The sequence below is a fragment of the Callithrix jacchus genome, chromosome 18 (assembly GCF_049354715.1).
Source record: "Callithrix jacchus isolate 240 chromosome 18, calJac240_pri, whole genome shotgun sequence".
In the NCBI taxonomy this organism is placed as follows: Eukaryota; Metazoa; Chordata; class Mammalia; order Primates; family Cebidae; genus Callithrix; species Callithrix jacchus.
Window position 1 is genome coordinate 20,085,605 of NC_133519.1, and position 21,194 is coordinate 20,106,798.

General features: G+C 46.4%; 2 protein-coding genes across 5 annotated transcripts in view; both read left to right on the forward strand.

Moving 5' to 3' along the window:
• The window catches only part of ATP1A2 (ATPase Na+/K+ transporting subunit alpha 2), a 28,405-nt gene extending 23,063 nt beyond the window's left edge, over positions 1-5,342 (forward strand). Inside the window, exons 21-23 of the mRNA XM_035279135.2 lie at positions 1,434-1,535; positions 1,679-1,770; positions 3,335-5,342. Of these exons, the coding sequence (XP_035135026.1) occupies positions 1,434-1,535; positions 1,679-1,770; positions 3,335-3,363 (223 nt within the window). The 3' untranslated portion in view covers positions 3,364-5,342. The remainder of the gene's footprint in view (positions 1-1,433; positions 1,536-1,678; positions 1,771-3,334) is intronic.
• An 8,188-nt stretch (positions 5,343-13,530) lies between these two features.
• LOC100403160 (sodium/potassium-transporting ATPase subunit alpha-4) overlaps positions 13,531-21,194 on the forward strand; it is a 40,947-nt gene continuing 33,283 nt past the window's right edge. For all 4 annotated transcript variants that reach the window (XM_035279136.3, XM_035279138.2, XM_035279137.3 and 1 more), the window contains exons 1-4: positions 13,531-14,126; positions 15,090-15,149; positions 17,586-17,789; positions 18,396-18,509. In XM_035279136.3, coding sequence (XP_035135027.1) covers positions 13,977-14,126; positions 15,090-15,149; positions 17,586-17,789; positions 18,396-18,509 — 528 coding nt within the window. In that variant the 5' untranslated portion in view covers positions 13,531-13,976. The remainder of the gene's footprint in view (positions 14,127-15,089; positions 15,150-17,585; positions 17,790-18,395; positions 18,510-21,194) is intronic.

The window sequence follows — 21,194 nt, forward strand, 5'->3', positions numbered from 1 at the left end:
AGTGAGTGAAACTTTGGAAATCACTGGCTTAAACCACGTGTTTATAAAGAGGTACCTTGTATAAGAATACAAAAGATGGAGTAGGCCAGGCACAGTGGCTCACGCCTGTAACCCCAGCACTTCTGAGCCCAGGAGTTTGTGCTCAGGTCCCAGCCTGAGCACATGGTGAAACTCTATCTCTACAAAAAAAACACAAAAATTAGCAGGGCGTGGTGGCACACACCTGTAATTCCAGCTACCAGAGAGGGTGAGGCAAGAGGATCACTTGAGCCCAGGAGGTGGAGGTTACAGTGACCTGTAATTGTCCAGCCTGCGTGAGACTCTGTCTCAAAAAAAAAAAAAAAAAAAGTGGAATAATAATCTGAACACTCTCCATGTTTCAGAGCTTTTCACATATTATCTCCCATAATTTTCCCAGCAACCCTATATAAAAAGGTAAAATCTCCATTTTATAGAGAAGGATCATGAGGCTCACAGAAATCCAACATTCCCTGCAATCCAAAGCTAGTCAATGGCAGAACTGGGAAAAGACTCCACCTGTCTGACTGCAGAGACTGCCCTCACAACCTCCTCATTCTATCCTGCTTTTCAATTCTAACATAGTGAATGTATATTAACCACTTATGTATTGAGCACCCCTTTACATTCCCTGAATTACATATCTATGATGAAACCACCACCAGGAACTGTGGGGGATGCTGAGATGGTGGAAGACATACATGGGGTCTGCACTGAAGGAGCTTTCCAGCATCTTGCTGGGGAGACAACGCTTTCACAGGCCCCGTGCCTGGAACAGTAACAAGATCATGAGTTCCATGAGATGGGGCCCATGCTGACTGCTGTGTCTCCAATACAGAACAGGTCACCCAATACCCAGAAACAACTCTTTAATGAATGAATATATGTGTAATAGACAACATTCAAAGGTGAACTCGGTAAGCAGAAAAAAAAAATAACATCTTCTGGCGGGGCGGAGTGGCTCACGCCTGTAATCCCAGCACTTTGGGAGGCAGGCGGATCACGAGGTCAGGAGATCAAGACCATCCTGGTCAACATAGTGAAATCCCGTCTCTACTAAAAATACAAAAAAATTAGCTGGGCATGGAGGCGTGTGCCTGTAATCCCAGCTATTCAGGAGGCTGAGGCAGGAGAATTGCCTGAACCCAGGAGGAGGAGGTTGTGGTGAGCCGAGATCACACCATTGCACTCCAGCCTGGGTAACAAGAGCGGAACTCCGTCTCAAAAAAAAAAAAGAAAGAAAATAATATCTTCCTTTGGTTACATAAAGCATGAGAAGAGGATGTTGGAAGAAGACATGGGACTGTGTCATTTATGATTCTCTCTCCTCTCTCCCTTCCACCCCATGAGTGTCCCAGGATTCCCTCCCTCCTTAATCCCCCTTCACCTGCTACCATCCTTTCTTTGCCTTTCAGGAACAAGATCCTGATTTTTGGGCTCCTGGAGGAGACGGCATTGGCTGCCTTTCTCTCTTACTGCCCGGGTATGGGTGTGGCCCTCCGCATGTACCCACTCAAGTGAGTGTCCCTTTTGGGTGGCCCGAGTAGTTGTACGGGGACTTGAGCCCCCTCCAAGTTCTCATCAGTTTGAATGCTCCTTTATGTTGATGGCTGCCGAGCCGACCTCTGGTGATCCTGACACACTCCTCCATTGCTTTCAGGGTCACCTGGTGGTTCTGTGCCTTCCCCTACAGCCTCCTCATCTTCATCTATGATGAGGTCCGAAAGCTCATCCTGCGGCGATATCCTGGTGGTAAGCCCCTCCACCTCCCCTCCAGCAAAGTACAAGCCCCATCACCAGCTCCTCCCTCCAGGACTCCACATGCAGACTCCACTTTCACTATGGATTCCTGCTCCCGTTCCTCAGCACCCTCAGATCCTGGGGTCCCAGGTCCCAGGTGCCCTGACTCTTTTGAACCTGTTGTCTTTGCCTTCTTCCCATCAGGGTCTAAGTCTTGCCCTAACTCACAACTGGTCTCCAAGGCCCTCCACCTTCCACCTGAAACCACAGAACATCAGAATGAGAAGGGCCTTTCCAGGTCACCTAGTCCCACCCCCATATTTTATAGAGACAGGGGGTGCAGAGGTGAATCTGTTCAGGGTCATAAAGCAAAGAACAGCAGGACCGGCACTAGAACATGGGCCTCCTGATGTCCACACATCAACCAACAAGTTATTGGTTTTCCTACAAGCATCTTTTATCACTTAGTAGAGGTTAAAAATTGATGGCTTGTCAGGCATGGTGGCTCAAGCCTGTAATCCCAGCACTTTGGGAGGCCAAAGTGGGCAGATGGCAAGGTCAGGAGTTCGAGACCAGCCTAACCAACATGGTGAAACTCCATCTCTACTAAAAATACAAAAATTAGCCCGACATGGTGGTATGCACCTGTAATCCCAGCTACTCAGGTGGCTGAGGCAGGAGAATCATTTGAACCCAGAAGGCAGAGGTTGCAGTGAGCTAAGATCACGCCACTGTACTCCAGCCTGAGTGACAGAGAGAGACTCTGTCTCCAAAAAAAAAAAAAAAATTGATAGCTTACAAACCAAATACTGTCCAGGAATACTGTTTGGTTTGACCTGTCCTGTATTTTATGTTTGAGGAGAGGAGGGGGTGTTAATTGATGATCAATTATCAAAATTTAGAGTCTTTCCCATAAAATCTGAATTTGATTTCTTTTGAAGAATCAGAAGAGCTGCTAACCCCATGTCCACATTGCTGCACAGCAATAATGGACACCCACTCCCTTAGACTCTCATTTGTTACCTGAAAAGGCTCTGTGGGCATTTGCATTTTCACCCCTGACCAACTCTGCCCCAGCCCCCACTGTGCTAAATACAAGTCTCCCCTTAAGGCAGGCTCATCCTCACTTCCTTTAACCTATGACCCCAGCTCACTGGACCTCCTCCAATCTTTCACCTTCCCTTTTTTTTTTTTTTTTGAGATGGAGTCTCACTCTGTTGCCCAGGCTGGCGTACAGTGGTGCGATCTCGGCTCACTGCAACCTCTGTCTCCTGGGTTCAAGCAATTCTCCTGCCTCCACCTCCCAAGCAGCTGGGACTATAGGCGCATGCCCCCACACCATACTAATTTTTTGTATTTTTAGTAGAGATGGTGTTTCACCACGTTAGCCAGGAGTCTCAATCTCCTGACCTTGTGACCCTCCCAACTTGGCCTCCCAAAGTGCTGGGATTAACAGCACGAGCCCCCTCACCTGTCCTCCTTTCACCTGGCCTCAGATACCCAAGCCCCTGGGAGATGGATCTCTTGCCTCCTTTTAAGCTCACGCTGCAATCTCCACTCCCAATCTCTCTAACAGGCTGGGTGGAGAAGGAGACATACTACTGAGCCCATTGGAAGAAGAACCAGGCACAGAAAGATGGGGAGCTCTGGAGGTGTTGTGGGGATGGTGATGGAGAGGGATGGAAATATAATGGGTGGCATTGGGTGGCAAGATTTGGGGAGAGATAATGAGGCAACTCAGCAGGCTAAGTTGCGGGGTAAATAAATCGGGGTGATTACCCCATAGACCTAACTGTGAACAATCAGATTAGACACCCCATGTTTGAGTCCTCCTGCCAGATCCTTTTCCATCCCACTCTACTGTGTTGTCTATTTTTTCTGAGGAATTAAGCATTACCCACCCTCCCCACTCCCATCCCTTTAACGCCACCTCCTACTGTAATAGATCAGCATCCCAAGGCAGGAACCTGTCTAAACCAGGAGAAAGCCCTCTCAGCTCAGCCCAGCCTCACTCCACTTCCCACTTCCATCCCTGCTAGCTGCTTGCAGGACTGTATCCCTGGCTTCCCCTTCGGACCTTGCAATCACAAAAGGTTCTTCGGGTGAGTGCAAGAGCCTGAGGCTGGAAAAGGCTGACTTGTCTCCCAAGCTAGGCTGGTAAGGGACCTGCAGGGAGGGCTGAGCAGACACGGGGGAGGTGGGGGTAGGGCTGGCTGGAGGAGGGAAACAGCAAAGGAACCAAGGTACTGCCAATGACAGGACATTTGACGTGTCTTGAGTCTCCAGACACATGCCGTGGGCTCCATCTCTATGTCCTGCCCTTTTGGAATACCCCACCAACAGATCAAACTCAGATCTCATGAGAGTAGCAGCAGACACAGGACCAGAAGGCAATCGGGAGCTTCTGGAAATGCCACACCTGTGTGACACAGAGTTCCTCACTGACCCTTAGTTGGGGTCCTCTTGGTCCACAAGGCCCAGATATCACGCATGTACTTAATAACACCTCACCTTCTGTAATACTAAGTCCTCAGAGCTCTGTGCTATTCTGAGAGGGACGGCCACAAGTTCTTTCCCAACCCCTTCCATTCCCTTTCTCTTCATGCCCATCCCCATGAACCTACATCACTCCCTGGCACTGCCAAGCCAACCCTGGAAAAGGAGTTCCCTGGCCATTGGCTAGAATCAGGGCGGAGAAGTTCCCAGAATCTTCCTGTCCTCCAGGGACATGTATGCTTCCAGGGACAAGCTTAGTTCATGAACATGCTCAGAACCTTTGGACAAGAGGAAAAATACTAAGAGATTTGCTTTTGACCCCTTAGGTGGCAGGGCTGCTCCCCTCAGGCAAATGCCCTTCACACCAACCATCATTGTGCCTCCTTTCCCTGGCTGGAGAGTTGGTTTCAGGTTCCTACAGGAGACACCTTTCTTTCCCTTACTCCCTATCTAACATTTTTGCTCTGCAGGCAGCTCTGCCCATTCTCTGCCCATTCTCTAAGCCTGGCTTAGAAGGCACTGGGAATGTCCTGTATCGAGAGACCTAGATAAGCCATGCAAGTGAGAGAGACCTCTGAGGAAAATGGAAGACCTAAGGCAGGCAGGAAGGAAGCACAAAAGACAAGCACTGGGTCAGACCCACAAACCACCTCCCACAGGCCGTCACTTCATTGCACTGGAATTTTGCTTTATCAGAAGCACCTGGAAGTAAGGGAGTCATTGTCTTGGGCTTGGGAATCTAAGTGGGAGACCATATTAACTTGGGTTCGATTAATTGGAGATTACTAACTGTGGACAAAAGTTTATCTTTGCACATTCAATAAAAATGGCATTTGTTTAGTAAATTCAGAGCATAAACAATATTGCTAAAGGTGGCATATTTAGTCTACCAAAAACAATACTTTTCAGGCACTTTAGAAATATATTTTTAGAAGCAGCGAGTGCATGGGCTAATTATCATCAATCCTTATGTATTTGTTAAAGAAACATTTACCGGATCTTCATGGGTGATCTTTTGTAAGAGATTAGTTTGAGGTACTACATATGTACTTGAAAATAATAAAGTTGCATTTCTTTACGAAAAAAAATCTCTTCCATCAGATTTGTATACTTTATACTTGCCTCCCTCGTAAATCGTGTTATTGAAATGTGTGCTGTGGCAGACCCTGGCTTGCAGGGGAAGCAACAGAGATAGAGCAAGTGTCAGGGATGGGAGGGAAACGGTCTGGGAGCAGGTGACATCCATGGAGAAAGCTAGCGGGGAAGATGTGAGGTTGCAGAATAGCCTGCAAGAAACTATGGTAGGAGCTTCCTTCCTCCGATCCACCCTGAGAGCCACAGGGGTTTGTCCAGGACAGCGAAGGGCCTGTGAGTCTGTGAGGACCCAGATCCTCAGGGGCACTTCTGCTTTTTTTCTGTTCCAGACCAAAATCAGGCCACTCTTAATCTGATGGGATGGGAGAAGGAGATAATGGGCTGAGGGCCCAAGAGTCAACACCAATTGAAAGTCTGTTCTGCATGCAGAGCCCTGTCCTGGGTGCTGTCTTTAAGGGATGGGGGAAAGTAGATGCAATCCTTGAAATTCACCTGAGTAGTAGATATCAGAAACTGTCATGGATGGAATGTAATGGGCAGTAGCAGGGGCACTTGTGTGCTGGGGATGGAAGGGTGGGTGGGTGTGCATTGCTCCAGGGGAGCCTGGGAATGGAAGGGAGAAAGACACCAACTCTTACAACCTATGCCAGGACCTCAGAATAGTGGTCAGAAGGCAATGCTTGCCCAAGCTGTATTTCAGCCCCTTTATTATGACTCTCACAGTGTCATTAATGACAGTTATAGTTAGAAGTGATTATAGAAGCATTAACCACAGCTCATTTGTACCATAACTATGCCAAAGTTTTATCTGTATAGCATCCTTTCATCCCACCGTAGGGCCTTTATTCTCAATGGCCCCTCTGCCAGGAACACTTCCCCAGTTACTCACGTGCCAGGCTGTGTCACTTCATTCAGATCGCTCCTTAAACATTACATCCTCAGAAAGACCCTCACAGAGGACCTCAGATAAAGTAACATTCCTGGCACCTCTTTCTCTATGCTCTTGGTTTTTATTTATAATACTACCAGCCGGGCGCGGTGGCTCATGCCTGTAATCCCAGCACTTTGGGAGTCTGAGGCGGGCTGATCACCTGAGGTTGGGAGTTCAAGACCAGCCTAACCAACATGGAGAAATTCATTCTCTACTACAAATACAAAAAATTAGCCGGGCATGGTGGTGCATGCCTGTAATCCCAGCTACTCAAGAGGCTGAGACAGGAGAATTGCTTGAACCTAGGAGGCGGAGGTTGCAGTGGGCCAAGATTGTGCCATTGCCCTCCAGCCTGGGCAACAAGAGCTAAATTCTGTCTCAAATAAATAAATAAATAAATAGGCCGGGCGCGGTGGCTCACGCCTATAATCCCAGCACTTTGGGAGGCCAAGGCGGGTGGATCACGAGGTCAAGAGATCGAGACTATCCTGGTCAACAAGGTGAAACCCCGTATCTACTAAAAATACAAAAAGTTAGCTGGGCATGATGGCGCGTGCCTGTAGTCCCAGCTACACTCCAGCCTGGGTAACAAGAGTGAAACTTCGTCTCAAAAAAAAAAGGAAGAAAAAATCCAAAGAGATTTTGATGGTCTGCTAGAGGATCTTAGTAAAAAGAAGAATGTAATCTGAATTACTATTGAATGTAATCTGAGAAGCTAAGGCCAACTTTTGACCCAGGCAGAAAGACTGTCCCTGCCATTTCCTTTTTATCTACAGAATAGGAAATGTGATCGTGCATCAGAGATAGTTGCTAAATATTCATAATGCTAAGAATGCAGGGAAAATAGGAAGAAAGTGGTTAGATCAGTATCGAAGGAAGACAATGAAAAATGAGTCTTTCAAAAATATCCTTGGCTCCAGCGAATTCAATGAAGGATTTTTTCCAAATTCCTCAAAGAATTTCCACATATTATTTAAAATGTGCTGGAATATAAAAAATAATTTGTTGTTGCCCAGACTATTTTATGAGATGAGTACTATTTTGTTAAAATGTTATAATTAATATAGATGATAAATTGACTACCCCAAATGGTGGAATGCAAGGATAGCATATTGCAAGGAAAATGTTACAAATGACTAATATTAACTAGAAAAATGATTAAATAATCATTTCAACAGAGGTTGAGGAGACTATCAGTAAAATTCAGCATCTATTACTGATAAAAATGTTGGAGGAAAAAAGCATATCAGAAAATGTAATCATTGATGACTCACAATGACTCATGCCTGCAATCCCAGAACTTTGGGAGGCCGAGGCAGGCAGATCACCTGAGGTCAGGGGTTCAAGATCAGCCTAGCCAATATGGTGAAACCCGATTAGATCACTTTCTCTGGATGTAGTAAGAAAGGATAGAGTAAGTCTAGAAAACCAATAACAGCAACTATAATAGAAATAATTGCACAAAACATTTGAAATCCTGGATAAGGAGTTTGTGTTTAAAAATTCTAAATAAGCCAGGCACAGTGGTTCATGTCTACAATCTTTGTCACTTTGGGAAGCTGACATAGGAGGATGGCTTGAGCCCAGGAGTTTGAGAGCAGCCTGGGCAACATAGTGAGACCTCATCTCTACTAAAAAGAATAAAAATAGCCAGCTAGGGTGGCCCACGCCTATGGTCCTAGCCACTTGGGAGGCTGATGGAGGAGGATAGCTTGAGCCTGAAAGGTTGAAGCTGCAATGAGCCATCTTTGCACCACTGCCCTCAAGCCTGGGTAACAGAACAAGATTCCATCACAAAAAATAATTTTTTTTTTAAGAGCTTAATACACGTTTAATATCGTCACTTTACTCAGTCCTTCCAACGACCCTGGAAGGAGGTGTCCAATCACAAGTTCCATTTGCAGATGAGAAAACTGAGATCCAGAGAAGTTACAGGACTGCAGAGACAGAATGTTGTTGGAATAGAGAGAGCATGGGCTTCAGGGTCACAAGGGCAAGATTTGAATCTGGGCCCCACTTACTGACTGTAAGGTTGGACTGCTGCATCTCTGTGCCTCGGTTTCTCCACCTGCAGAGTGGGTATTATAATAAGACCACCATTCCATGGTTGTGAGCACTTGACAGTGAAGGCACGGTTTGTAGAACCGCGCCAGCCCCATGCTCTGTGGGATGGGGTGGCGGCTATTCGCATTGCAGTCCATGGAGGGAGGATTGGAACCCAGGCTGCCTGACACAAACCCTCCCCAGCCTGCCCACCCACCAATCACTCAAACCTTTGGCAGACAGGATTCCTGGTCCAACTACCGCTAAGCGGGAGGAGGAGAGGGAGGTGAATTCTCATTGGGGACTCCCCACGACACGGACACGGACACGGACACGAAGAGCTGAGGTGCGGGTCGGGGACCACCACTGTCAGAGCTGCCACAGGGGCATCGAGCAGGGGGCAAAAGGGGTGATCTGCTCAAAGCGGGAAGCCTTCTTCGGCGCCTTCTCTCACCGCCTTCTCCACTTCCCGCCCCGCTCCAGGGTACGCTCCGCACTGCCTGCCCCCGAGCAGCTACGATGCGGACCAGAAGCCGGGCCTGGAGCTGGCCCCGGCCGAGCCCGCGTACCCGCCGGCGGCGCCGGAGGAGTACAGCGACCCCGAGAGCCCTCAGTCGAGCCTGTCGGCGCGCTACTTCCGAGGGGAGGCGGCCGTGACCGACAGCTACTCCATGGATGCCTTCTTCATCTCGGACGGGCGCTCGCGGCGGCGGCGGGGCGGGGGCGGCGGGGACCCGGGGGGCGCGGGGGACGCGGGGAGCACCGAGGGACGCGCGGGGCGCGCAGGGGCGCCGGCGGGCGGCGGGCCAAAAAATAATTTTTAAAAAAGCTCTAAATAAATAAAAAATATTTTAGCAACGATAACGCCCTAAAAAATCCAGGAGAATCCAAGAAAACAAAGCATCAGCATCAACAACAACAACCTAGAAGCAATCAATTCAAAGTTACAGGGTACATCATATCAGTTTTCAAAGAATCAAATATATCTCTAAATATTAGGCAGACAGGAAATACAGCACAAAGGGCTTCTATTTACAATAGAATGAAAACAAATCACACTCAAAGTTTACTGTGTGCAGCGTACACTAATTATTAAAGTTAAAAGTATAATCAGAGAAATAAAGAAAAACACAAATTCATGGAAAGCTAAACTTGACTGCCATTTGGGAAGGCGGAATGTAGTAAAGATAAAAATAAGTTACTACGAAAGAGTCAATTCAATATCAATTAAAATCCTCGCTGTATTTTTGTAAAACATGACATATTGGTTGTGACATTCAGCTGCAAGAGTAATCAGGCAAGAATCTCAGAGGGTTTTTCTCAGTAATTATGAAGCAAATGAATAGATCACTGATGCTAACATATTTACCCCAGTAGATTTTAAAACACATCAGACCCAAGTGACAATTATCAAAACCTTGTAGCATTAAGATAAAACTTGAAAACTCATCATTCATTCAACATGTATTCAGGGACTATTTGTGGACCGGCTGCCCTGTGCCAAGCACTGTTCTAGGAGCCGGGTATGCAGCCGTGAAAAAGCCAGGGAAGGTCCCCAGGGTCATGGAGAACCAGACAAGTCAACAAGACAAGTCAACAGTTAATGGGCAGGATAATTTCAGAGGGGGAGAAGTGTTGTGATGACTGCAAGGGATAGAGAGGGGTCTGGCTCGGGAGGGGCTGCTTTGGATTTAACAATGAGAGAAGGCCTCTCTGAAGAGGTGGACTTTTGAGCTAAGATCTCTAGAACAAAATAAGCGTTCTTTTTTTTTTTTTTTTTTTTTGAGACGGAGTTTCGCTCTTGTTACCCAGGCAGGAGTGCAATGGCACGATCTCGGCTCACCGCAACCTCCGACTCCTGGGTTCAGGCAATTCTCCTGCCTCAGCCTCCTGAGTAGCTGGGATTACAGGCACGCACCACCATGCCCAGCTAATTTTTTGTATTTTTAGTAGAGACGGGGTTTCACCATGTTTCCCAGGATGGTCTCGATCTCAACCTCGTGATCCACCCACCTCCGCCTCCCAAAGCGCTGGGATTACAGGCGTGAGTCACCGCGCTCGGCTAAAATGAGGGTTCTAAAAATAATTTCAATTGATTGTATCTCCTTAAAGTTGGTTTTAGGAACCCCCCATGTGCAAGACAGAGCTAAGTGTTATTGTCACATAGATGGTGCACAGAAAAACCTAGGAATTTTAACTTTTAATTCTAACCTTGTTCTGAAGAATTTTATGATATACATTAATCATAAAGACTGGGAGAAAACATTTGTAATGTATGACAAGGGTTTCCTACAAATGAATATAAAAAAGAAAACAATGGAAAACTGGGCAAATTGTAAGAATGACAATTCACAAAATAAATAAAGTCCAGTGGCTCATGCCTATAATCCCAGCACTTTGGGAGGCCCAGGCGGGCAGATCACCTGAGGTCAGGAGTTCAAGACCAGCCTGGTCAACATGTTGAAACCTCGTCTCTACTAAAACATACAAAAAAAAAAAAAACAGCCAGGTGTGGTGGCATGCATGTGTAGTCCCAGCTACTTAGGAAGCTAAGACACGAGAATCGCTTGAACCCAGGCGGCTGAGGTTGCAGTGAGCCAAGATTGCACCATGCACTCAAGCCTGGGAGACAGAGCAAGATTCCATCTCAATAAAAAATAAAATAAAGACCAGAAAACATAAGAGAAAATGCTCACACAGACAATTCAAAAATGCAAATTAAACTATAAGATATCAAATGTCACTGATTATAATAGCAAAAATCAAGATCATCCAGCATAATCATAGGTGTGGAGAATGGACATTCTTGCATCTTGTTGTTGGGATATACATAGATAAACCCTTTTCAAGACCAGTTGGCAGAATCTTTTAAAATTCTTAATGAAGGCCAGGCATGGTGGCTCACGCCTATAATCCCAGCACTTTGGGAGGCTGAGGCTGGTGGTTCACGAGGTCAAGAGATCGAGACCATCCTGGTCAACGAGGTGAAACCCATCTCTACTAAAAATACAAAAATTAGCTGGGCATGGTGGTGCGTGCCTGTAGTCCCAGCTACTCGGGAGGCTGAGGCAGGAGAATTGCCTGAACCCAGGAGGCGGAGGTTGCGGTGAGCCGAGATCGCGCCATTTCACTCCAGTCTGGGTAACAGGAGTGAAACTCCGTCTCAAAAAAAAAAGATTCTTAATGAGTATACCCTATGATTCAGCAACATGAACTGATTCTACAAAAATAGAAGCTCGAGGACCTAATGATATCTGTGTATAAGAATGACACTCTAGCAATTTTATTAATGGTTAAAAAAAATGGAAAATATCTCATAAATCCAACAGTAGTGGGAATCATTGAAAACAGCATGGTCAATACAGAATATGGGAGCCTCACAGCACTGAAAAAAATAAACTTTATATACGTGACATGTTGATAGAGTTGAACGATTGTATAAAAGTTGAAAAAATCTCCTTTTAGATATATATTTGTATAAGCATAGAAAAAAGACTGGAAGGACATGTAGCACATTATTCCCAGAAGAAACTTCAGCAGGGGACAGTCTGAGTTTGGAAGGAGGGAAAGTGGGGCTTTCAATTTTTATCTTACACGTTTTTAATAGAGAAGAAAAATCCAATCTGTTAAAGAAATAGACTATCATTTATCCCAGTTGGGAAGGGAACATTTCTATTTCTGAGTATTGAAGGAGGATTGCATCAGCACCAAGATGAATGTTTTCAGAAACAGTCATGTTTTTAAAAAGCATGCCCAATCAAAATGCAATTAAATAAATATCAGGCCGGGCTTGGTGGCTCACATACGTACTTCCAACACTGGGAGGCCAAGGCCGAGGATTGCTTGAGCAGGAGTTTGAGACCAGCCTGGGCAACACAGGAAGACCCTGTCTTTACAAAAAAAAAAAAAAATTAGCAGGGCGTGGTGGCACACCCCTGTGGTCCCAGCTACTTGGGAAGATGAGATGGGAGGGTCACGTGGACCTGGGAGGTTGAGGTTGCAGTAAGCCATAATCGGACTCCTACACTCCAGTCTGGGCAGCAAAGCGAGACCCTGTCTCAAAAAGTAGATAAACAACAGAAAGGGAAAATGTATGCGACATGCATATAATTGAAAATATATATAGAATGGTTTATAGAAATGTATACATGCTTCAGCTCATTCTTGGAAGGAGGTCGAATCCTACAGACATGCAAAAGATATATACAGAGTGAATAGAGTCAAAGCACTTACTGAGACTCCAGAGAAGGTCAATGAAAAAGATAAGTACATCAATTTAAAATGAGAAAATGCAACACTATCACAGGGAAAAGCGTATTTTTACCCTCACTGAGAAGAGCTGCAACATTAAGCCACAAATAAAACTTCTATGACTGAATTCAAGCTACCTATTGAGCACATACTATATATGTCAGACATTGTGCTTTTTTTTTTTTTTTTTTTTTTTTTTTTTTTGAGACGGAGTTTCGCTCTTGTTACCCAGGCTGGAGTGCAATGGCTCGATCTCGGCTCACCGCAACCTCCGCCTCCTGGGTTCAGGCAATTCTCCTGCCTCAGCCTCCTGAGTAGCTGGGATTACAGGCACACGCCACCATGCCCAGCTAATTTCTTGTATTTTTAGTAGAGACGGGGTTTCACCATGTTGACCAGGATGTTCTCAATCTCTTGACCTCCTGATCCACCCTCCTCGGCCTCCCAAAGTGCTGGGATTACAGGCTTGAGCCACCGCGTCCGGCCAACATTGTGCTTTTTATAGAGTACTTCATTTAAGGTAGACAGCATCCTCTTTTACAAATAAGAAAAGAGAGGTACAGAGAGGTTAGGTAACTTGCTCAAAGCCACACAGCCGACATGCGGAAGAGCCAGGATTGAAACCCAGGACTGGTTCCAGAGCCCAAGGTCTGATCTATTCTGCTGGTTGCTCTCCTAAAATTAAAAGCTCAAACCCAATGTTGGCGGAAGAGTGTGCCTCGCTCAAAAGCACACTCACACGCAGAGTACCTGCTTTATTTTTGAGCCGGCTGTACCTCTCAGCCTCCAAAGTCTGCATGACCACACAAGAGCTTTCTTCTAGTTCTGACCTCAGAGAAATTCTCTCTGCAGCAGGGCCTGCCCCAATCATCCTCAAACCCAAAGGCTGAGACTTCCAGATTCTTGGTTAGAATGTTCACGAGGCCTTTGTGATGCCAGACCTGGATCATTGCCCCAACAACCACAGGGCCTGGGGCTGGGCGGTTCCCAGGTCCCTGAAGCTCACTCCGCCTCCTCATTCTCATGTCGTTTCCCACCTGCCGTGGGCCGTGAGGCATCTCTGTCACTGAGGCACCTGGTTACCCTTCCCCTCCTGTTTCCTAAAACCCTCACCAGATTTTCTCACCTCTACCCCTTCACCCTTGTGCCCAGGCTCCTCTCATCCCTCCTCCCTCACTCCTGACTCTTCCTCCTCCCAGCTGACCACTGGATCCCTCCTCCCTCACTCCCCTTCCCTCGCTCACCTTGACCACCCAACGCCTCCTTCCCTGCCTCTTTCTTTCTGCCCCCTCATTCTCTCCCCATCACTCTCCTCTCATAGCCCCCTCTTCCCTTCCCCTTCCCTCACTCTCTCAGCTTTCTTCCCTCAGTTGAGCTCAGGCAGCTATTTCTGGGGAGAGCTATGGAGCTGGGGTGGAAGAAACGGGCAGTGGCTCCCATGGAGCAGAATCCAAGACAAATACCTATAAAGGGGCCTAAACCTAGCAAGAAAAAAATGAAGAGGCAAAAAAAGGAGAGAGATACAGAGGAACTGAAGAAGGAAATGGTTATGGTGAGAACACCCAAAGCGGGTGCTGACTGTCGCCCTTTGAAAACACTCCTCCACCTACCTTTTAACATCTTACCTTGAGAATGCATCACACAGGCCAGAGCCACCTCTCTTCTCTGTTAGGTTTCAGAGGGAAGGAAAGGGTTAAAAAAAAAAAAAAGACACACAGAGAGACAGGGCAAGTCTGCGGCAAACACAGGTATATTGCAGACACCTGCGGAAGCAGGGAAGCCCACTGCCAGTAACAGGCTGGGGTACTCATAGGTATGGGCGGGAGGGGCCTGGGCAGTATGGTTCGCTCAGGGCAGGATATCGATGAGATGATCTCATGATGAGGCGGATTTTTGGCCCTTGTTGCCACAGAATATAATAGTATTCCTTGGACGTTTGCCCAGCAGGATGTGATAGGGATGTTTCTTTAGTGGGGCCTTTGCCTTTAACTGGACTTTTGTCCGCCGTGTGGTCAGGGTGTTAGGCAGGCTGTGTCTCACAGCCTGAAGCCCTGTGAAATGTTTCACTTTGACCAAGGTCTGCAAAATAGTGGGGAGCTAGGCCGGGCATGGTGGCTCACACCTGTAATCCCAACACTTTGCGAGGCCGAGTCAGGCAGATCACCTGAGGTCAAGAGTTCGAAAGCAGCCTGGCCAACATGATGAAAACCCATCTGTACTAAAAATCCAAAGATGAGCCGGGCGTGGCGGTGGGCCTCTGTAATCCCAGCGGCTCTGGAGCTGATGCAGGACAGACACCTGAGCCCGGCAGGCAGAGGTTGCAGTGAGTCAAGATCATTCCACTGCACTCCAGCCTGGGTGACAGAGGGACTCCACCTCAAAAAAAAAAGGAGTGGGGAGCTTACCAAATGATACAGTTGCAGTTTGGACTAACAATCTCCAGTCGGTTTCTCCCCCTCCCCTGGAAATGACCAGGGCCACCTCCTGTCCCTCAATGCCTCTACTGTCCCCTCAGGACGATCACAAATTAACCTTGGAAGAGCTGAGCACCAAGTACTCCGTGAACCTTACAACGGTGAGTAAGAAGCTCCCTGAGGAGGCAGAGGGTCTCCAACTCCCACTGTGAGGCTGCCAGGACAAAAGCTGAACTAGAAATCCAGCCCCCTAGGCCGGGCGCGGTGGCTCACGTCTATAATCCCAGCACTTTGGGAGGCTGAGGCGGGTGGATCACAAGGTCAAGAGATCGAGACCATCCTGGTCAACAAGGTGAAACCCCGTCTCTACTAAAAATACAAAAATTAGCTGGCTATGGTGGTGCGTGCCTGTAGTCCCAGCTACTCAGGAGGCTAAGGCAGGAGAATTGCTTGAACCCAGGAGACAGAGGTTGCGGTGAGCCAAGATCGTGCCATTTGACTCCAGTCTGGGTAACAGGAGCAAAACTCCGTCTCAAAAAAAAAGAAATCCAGCCCCCTAACTTCAAGTCCAATGTTCCCACCCCTCACCCTCTGCCTGGCCACATTCCATGGACACTACCTGGAAAAACCTGAAAATGGTAACTACACCCAAGGAGAAATAAAAGAACAAGAATGCTTTAGGGTGGTGCTGGTCAAACACCTTGTCCTTAGGACTCCTTTACACTCTTATAATTTACCTAGGACAGCAAGGAGCTTGTGCTTATGTGGCTTACATCTGTCTATATTTACCATATAAGAAACTAAAATTGAGAGGTTAAAAATGTATTTCTCAATTTATTTAAAAATAACAAAAATAAAGTTGTTATATATTCATATGTATGTTTTGACAAATAACTATATTTTTTCAAAACAAAAAAAATAGCATCATCTGACATTTTTGCAAATCTCTTCAGTGTCTCATTTTTTAATGGAAGATAGCTGGCTTCTCTTTTCTGTATTAAATCTGGTGTGACATCATGTCAGTTGGCCTTCAGAAAATTCCACTATATACTTTTAAGAAAATGAGTTTAAAAAAGCAAACAACGATTAGTATTACTATAGAAATTGACCCTCCTCGAAAGGGTCTTAGGGCCCCTTGGGTGTTTCACACAGAGGTAGGGAGTGGCTGATGGGGATTGGCAGGTTCTACTGTCATTTTCATTAACAGGAAAAAGCAGATAAGCTTGTGCATGAGGGTAGAATGAGAATCTATGCATTCAGGCCTTTTGTTGGTATTCTTTTCTATTTATATGGTATTCTTTTCTAGTTATATTTTTTCTATATATATATATTTTTTTCTTTCTTTTTTTTTTTTTTTTTTTTTTTTGGAGACAGAGTTTCGCTCTTGTTACCCAGGCTGGAGTGCAATGACACGATCTCAGCTCACCGCAACCTCCACCTCCTGGGTTTTCAGGCAATTCTCCTGCCTCAGCCTCCTGAGTACCTGGGACTAGAGGCACGTGCCACCATGCCCAGCTAATTTTTTGTATTTTTAGTAGAGACAGGGTTTCACCATGTTGACCAGGATGGTCTCGATCTCTTGACCTCATGATCCACCCACCTCAGCCTCCCAAAGTGCTGTTTATATATTTTTTAAATGTATGGGTCAGGTGCCATGGCTCACACGTGTAATCCAAGGCAGGCAGATCACTTGAGGTCAGGAGTTCAAAACCAGCCTGGCCAACGTGGTGAAACCCCATCTCTACTAAAAATACAAAAATTAGCCAGGTGCGGTGGCACACACCTGTAATCTCAGCTACTTGGGAGGCTGAAGCAGGAGAATCACTTGAACCCAGGAGATGGAGGTTGCAGTGAGCTGAGATCATACCACTGCACTCTAGCCTGGGTGACAGAGCCAGACTCTGTCTCAAAAAAATTATATCCATATATATATATGGATATATATATATGGATATGTAAATGTACATATTTGTAGTATACATGTAATATTCTGATATAAGCACCATGTGTGATGATCAAATCAGGTTATTTAGGATACCCATAACTTCAAATGTTTATCATTTCTTTGCATGAGAATATTCCAAATCCACTCCTCTAATTATTTTGATCTCTACAATAAATCATTAATTATAGTTGCCCTATTGTGCTACCTTAGATCTTATTCCTTCTAAGTTGGAGAGTCAAAGTGTGGGTGTTAATATGTTATCAACATTAAGTATTGTATTTCATCCTCACACTGGCACTGTACATTACGATTATCTGTATGTATTTCTCTCTCCACCGGAGCACCTGCAAAGAAGGGACCATTCTTATGTTGGTATCCTCAGCACCTACCATATAGCAGGATCCGAGATAGGTTCTCAGGTTCAAAAAGGTTTGTGAATCAATCCACAGACAAAACCCTTCCTGTGTAAGCATGCTATGTGACATCCCTCCTCTAATGCAGATTTTAAAATCTCACCTTATCCAGAAAGAATTTTCAGAGTGACCTTTGTTGGACTCGACCCATCCTGGGGCTCCAAATGTCAGGTCCCCCTTTGCTATAGCTGTTCCTCTTTTCACAGCTCTCTATCCAACCCTATTTCTTCTCTACGCAGGGCCATAGCCACCAAAGGGCAAAGGAAATCCTGATTCGAGATGGACCCAATACCCTTACCCCACCCCCTACCACTCCGGAATGGGTCAAATTCTGTAAGCAACTGTTCGGTGGCTTTTCCCTCCTACTGTGGACTGGGGCCATTCTCTGCTCTGTGACCTACGGCATCCAGATATACTTCCGTGAGGAGCCTGCCAAAGACAACGTGAGTCTGGTCAGCTACTACTATAGCCAGCCCAGTTTCTGCTCAGCCCCAGACACTCTTTTGCTCAGCAGTCTAGCACGCCTGAAGTTGTCTGGTCCAAATCCCTAACACTCCCAGCCCTTTCTAAGAGAGCCCGTAGTCCGTCTTGGTTCCTCTCACCTTTTATCTAGAGAGCCTCTGGTCCAGCTCCCTGAGAGGCATAATGTCCTTGCTGTTTTTTGACAACTTTCCCAATTAATCCTCAAAGCGCTTTGCAGTCCCTTTCTCTTCTCCTGTACAGTTTTAACTTCATCTCCTTCCTCCCAGCCTCCCTCACCATCCACCCCCTCCATCCCCCCCATCCACTGATCAGCCTTCCTAGAGAGAAAGACACAGGCCTTCTCTGACCAGGAATTTTGCTAATGGCTCACCACGGCTCAGGGTTCCTTCACCAGGAAGCCAAGTGTACTGGCCCCACCTCAGATTCTTCTCTACCTCTCTGCTCTCAACTCAGTCCTATGGTCTCTCACACCTGTAGAAACTGCTGTGACCCTTATAAACCAATCTTCTGAGGGTGAAGAGGAAGACAAGGCCCCATTGATAAACGCTTTCTCTCCCCACCCCCAGCTCTACCTGAGCATCGTACTCGCTGTGGTGGTTGTCATCACCGGCTGCTTCTCCTATTATCAGGAGGCCAAGAGCTCCAAGATCATGGAGTCTTTTAAGAACATGGTGCCTCAGGTAGGATTGGAGTGAGAGGAGCGAGTGGGAGGAGGAGCAGGATGTGGCTAAATACACAATGATGGGCCGGGCGTGGTGGCTCAAGCCTGTAATCCCAGCACTTTGGGAGGCCGAGGCGGGTGGATCACAAGGTCAAGAGATCGAGACCATCCTGGTCAACATGGTGAAACCCCATCTCTACCAAAAATACAAAAAATTAGCTGGGCATGGTGGCGCGTGCCTGTAATCCCAGCTACTCAGGAGGTTGAGGCAGGAGAATTGCCTGAACCCAGGAGGCGGAGGCTGTGGTGAGCCGAGATAGTGCCATTGCACTCCAGCCTGGGTAACAAGAGCGAAACTCTGCTCAAAAACAAAATACACAATGATGAAGTGCCGTGGAAAATTATATCCTACAGTGAGTGAGCTGAGGGAGTCAGGGCACTCTGTCAGTCCTGAAAGTACCTGGAAAAGCTGCGAAACCCTGAGAAAGACGTAATGTCACCTACGAAATGGTCTGATCTAGAAGGCAAAATCTGAAACTAAAGAGAAAGCACCATACAAACCCGAAATAAGAACTATTTTTTTAAAAGAGACAAGTGTTGGTGGGGCCGGGGGCGCTGGATTCTTCAAATGTCAATGACATCAAAGACAAAGAACAGCTGTGGGGATGTTCTAGTTTAAACAGACCGGGTGGCCGGGCGCGCTGGCTCACACCTGTAATCCCAGCACTTTGGGAGGCCGAGGAGGGTGGATCACGAAGTCAAGAGATCGAGACCATCCTGGTCAACATGGTGAAACCCCGTCTCTACTACAAATACAAAAAATTAGCTGGGCATGGTGGCGCGTGCCTGTAATCCCAGCTACTCAGGAGGCTGAGGCAGGAGAATTGCCTGAACCCAGGAGGTGGAGGTTGCGGTGAGCCGAGATAGCGCCATTGCACTCCAGCCTGGGTAACAAGAGCAAAACTCTGTCTCAAAAATAAAAAAAAAAGAGACATGACTCTTCTGAGGGTGGTGGCTCCCACCTGTAATTCCAGCCATTTGGGAGGCTGAGGCAAGGGGATTGCTTGAGTCGAGGAGTTCAAGATGAGCCTAGGTAGTATAGTGAGACCATATCTCTACAAAAATTTTAAAAATTAGCTGAGCGTGCCTGTAGTGCCAGCTACTCAGGTGGCTTAGGTGGGAGGATCACTTGAGCACGGGAGGCGGAGATCACGTGCTATTGTACTCCAGCCTGGTGACAGAGAGAGAGAGAAAGACTGTCTCAAAAAAAAAAAGACAGGAACATGACAACGAATGCAATATCTAACCCTAGATCTGATTCTGTGCCAGAGGAGAAAGTAATGCTTTATTTTTACTTTTTATTTTGAGCTTTTATTTCAGGTTCTAGAATACATGTGCAGGTTCGTTATGTAAGTGAACTGTGTGTCACAGGGATTTGGTGTACAGATTATTTCATTACCCAGGTAATAAGCATAGTGCCTGATAGGGAGCTTTTCCATCCTCACCCTCCTCCCACCCTCCACCCTCCAATAGGCCCCAGTGTCTGTGGTTCCCTTCGTTGTGTCCATATGTACTCCATGTTTAGCTTCCATTTATAAGTGAGAACATAAGGTATTTGATTTTCTGCTCCTGTTTGCTTAGGACAATGTCCTCCAGCTCCACTGAAAAAAATGCCTTAAAGGGTGTATTGGGTCAATTGGCAAAACTGGAATACTGACAGATTAATACAGTAGATTAAAGTGTCAATGTGAAACTTACTGAAATTGATAACTACATTGTGGTTAAGATAATATCTTAATTCTTGGGAAATGCACAATGAAGCTTTTAGGATAAAAGATCATGACGTAGGTAACTTATTATCAGGAAAGTTCAGAAAAAGAGTGTACACACATAGAGAGAGAACAAATGACAAAGTAACTAGGACGAAATGCTAATAGGTTGAATCTAGGTAAAGGTTATATAGGTGTTCTTGGTACTATTTTTATTCTTGCAACTTTTCTGAAAGTTTAAAATTATTTTCAAGTTAAATGTTTTTGTTTGTTTGTTTGTTTGAGACAGAGTCTCACTCCATCACCAGGCACCAGGCTGGAGTGCAGTGGCACGACTTCGGCTCACTGCAACCTCCGCCTCCCGGGTTCAAGCAATTCTCCTGCCTCAGCCTCCCAAGTAGCTGGGACTAGAGGTGCGCGCCACCGTGCCCAGCTAATTTTTTTGTATTTTTAGTAGAGACGGGGTTTCACCATGTTGGTCAGGATTGTCTCGATCTCTCGACCTTGTGATCCGCCCGCCTCAGCCTCCCAAAGTGCTGGGATTACAGGCTTGAGCCACCACACCCAACCCAAGTTAAATGTTTTCTTAAAGGTACCTGGAAAGAATACGACAGTAAACAAGGGTTCCCAGGCATGGGGCTGGACACTTACGAAGGAATAGACTCTACATTTTCCCCGTAATAGGATCGTGGTCCACTAGTTTAGCCCAGGATTTCCTTCTCTCTTAGGTATCACATAATTCCTTCCTTGGTAAGAGTTTTGGGACAAAGTGTTTGGGCAGTTTTGGAGACTAGGAGTTTGGAGATGGTCAGTTAGCTTTTGCTACCTAAAAAACCACCCCGAAACGTAGTGGCTTGAAATAGCAAACTCCTGTTTCGCATTATTCTGTGACTGTACTGTTGTTCTGGTCTGAGCTGATCTCAGCTGGGGCTGAT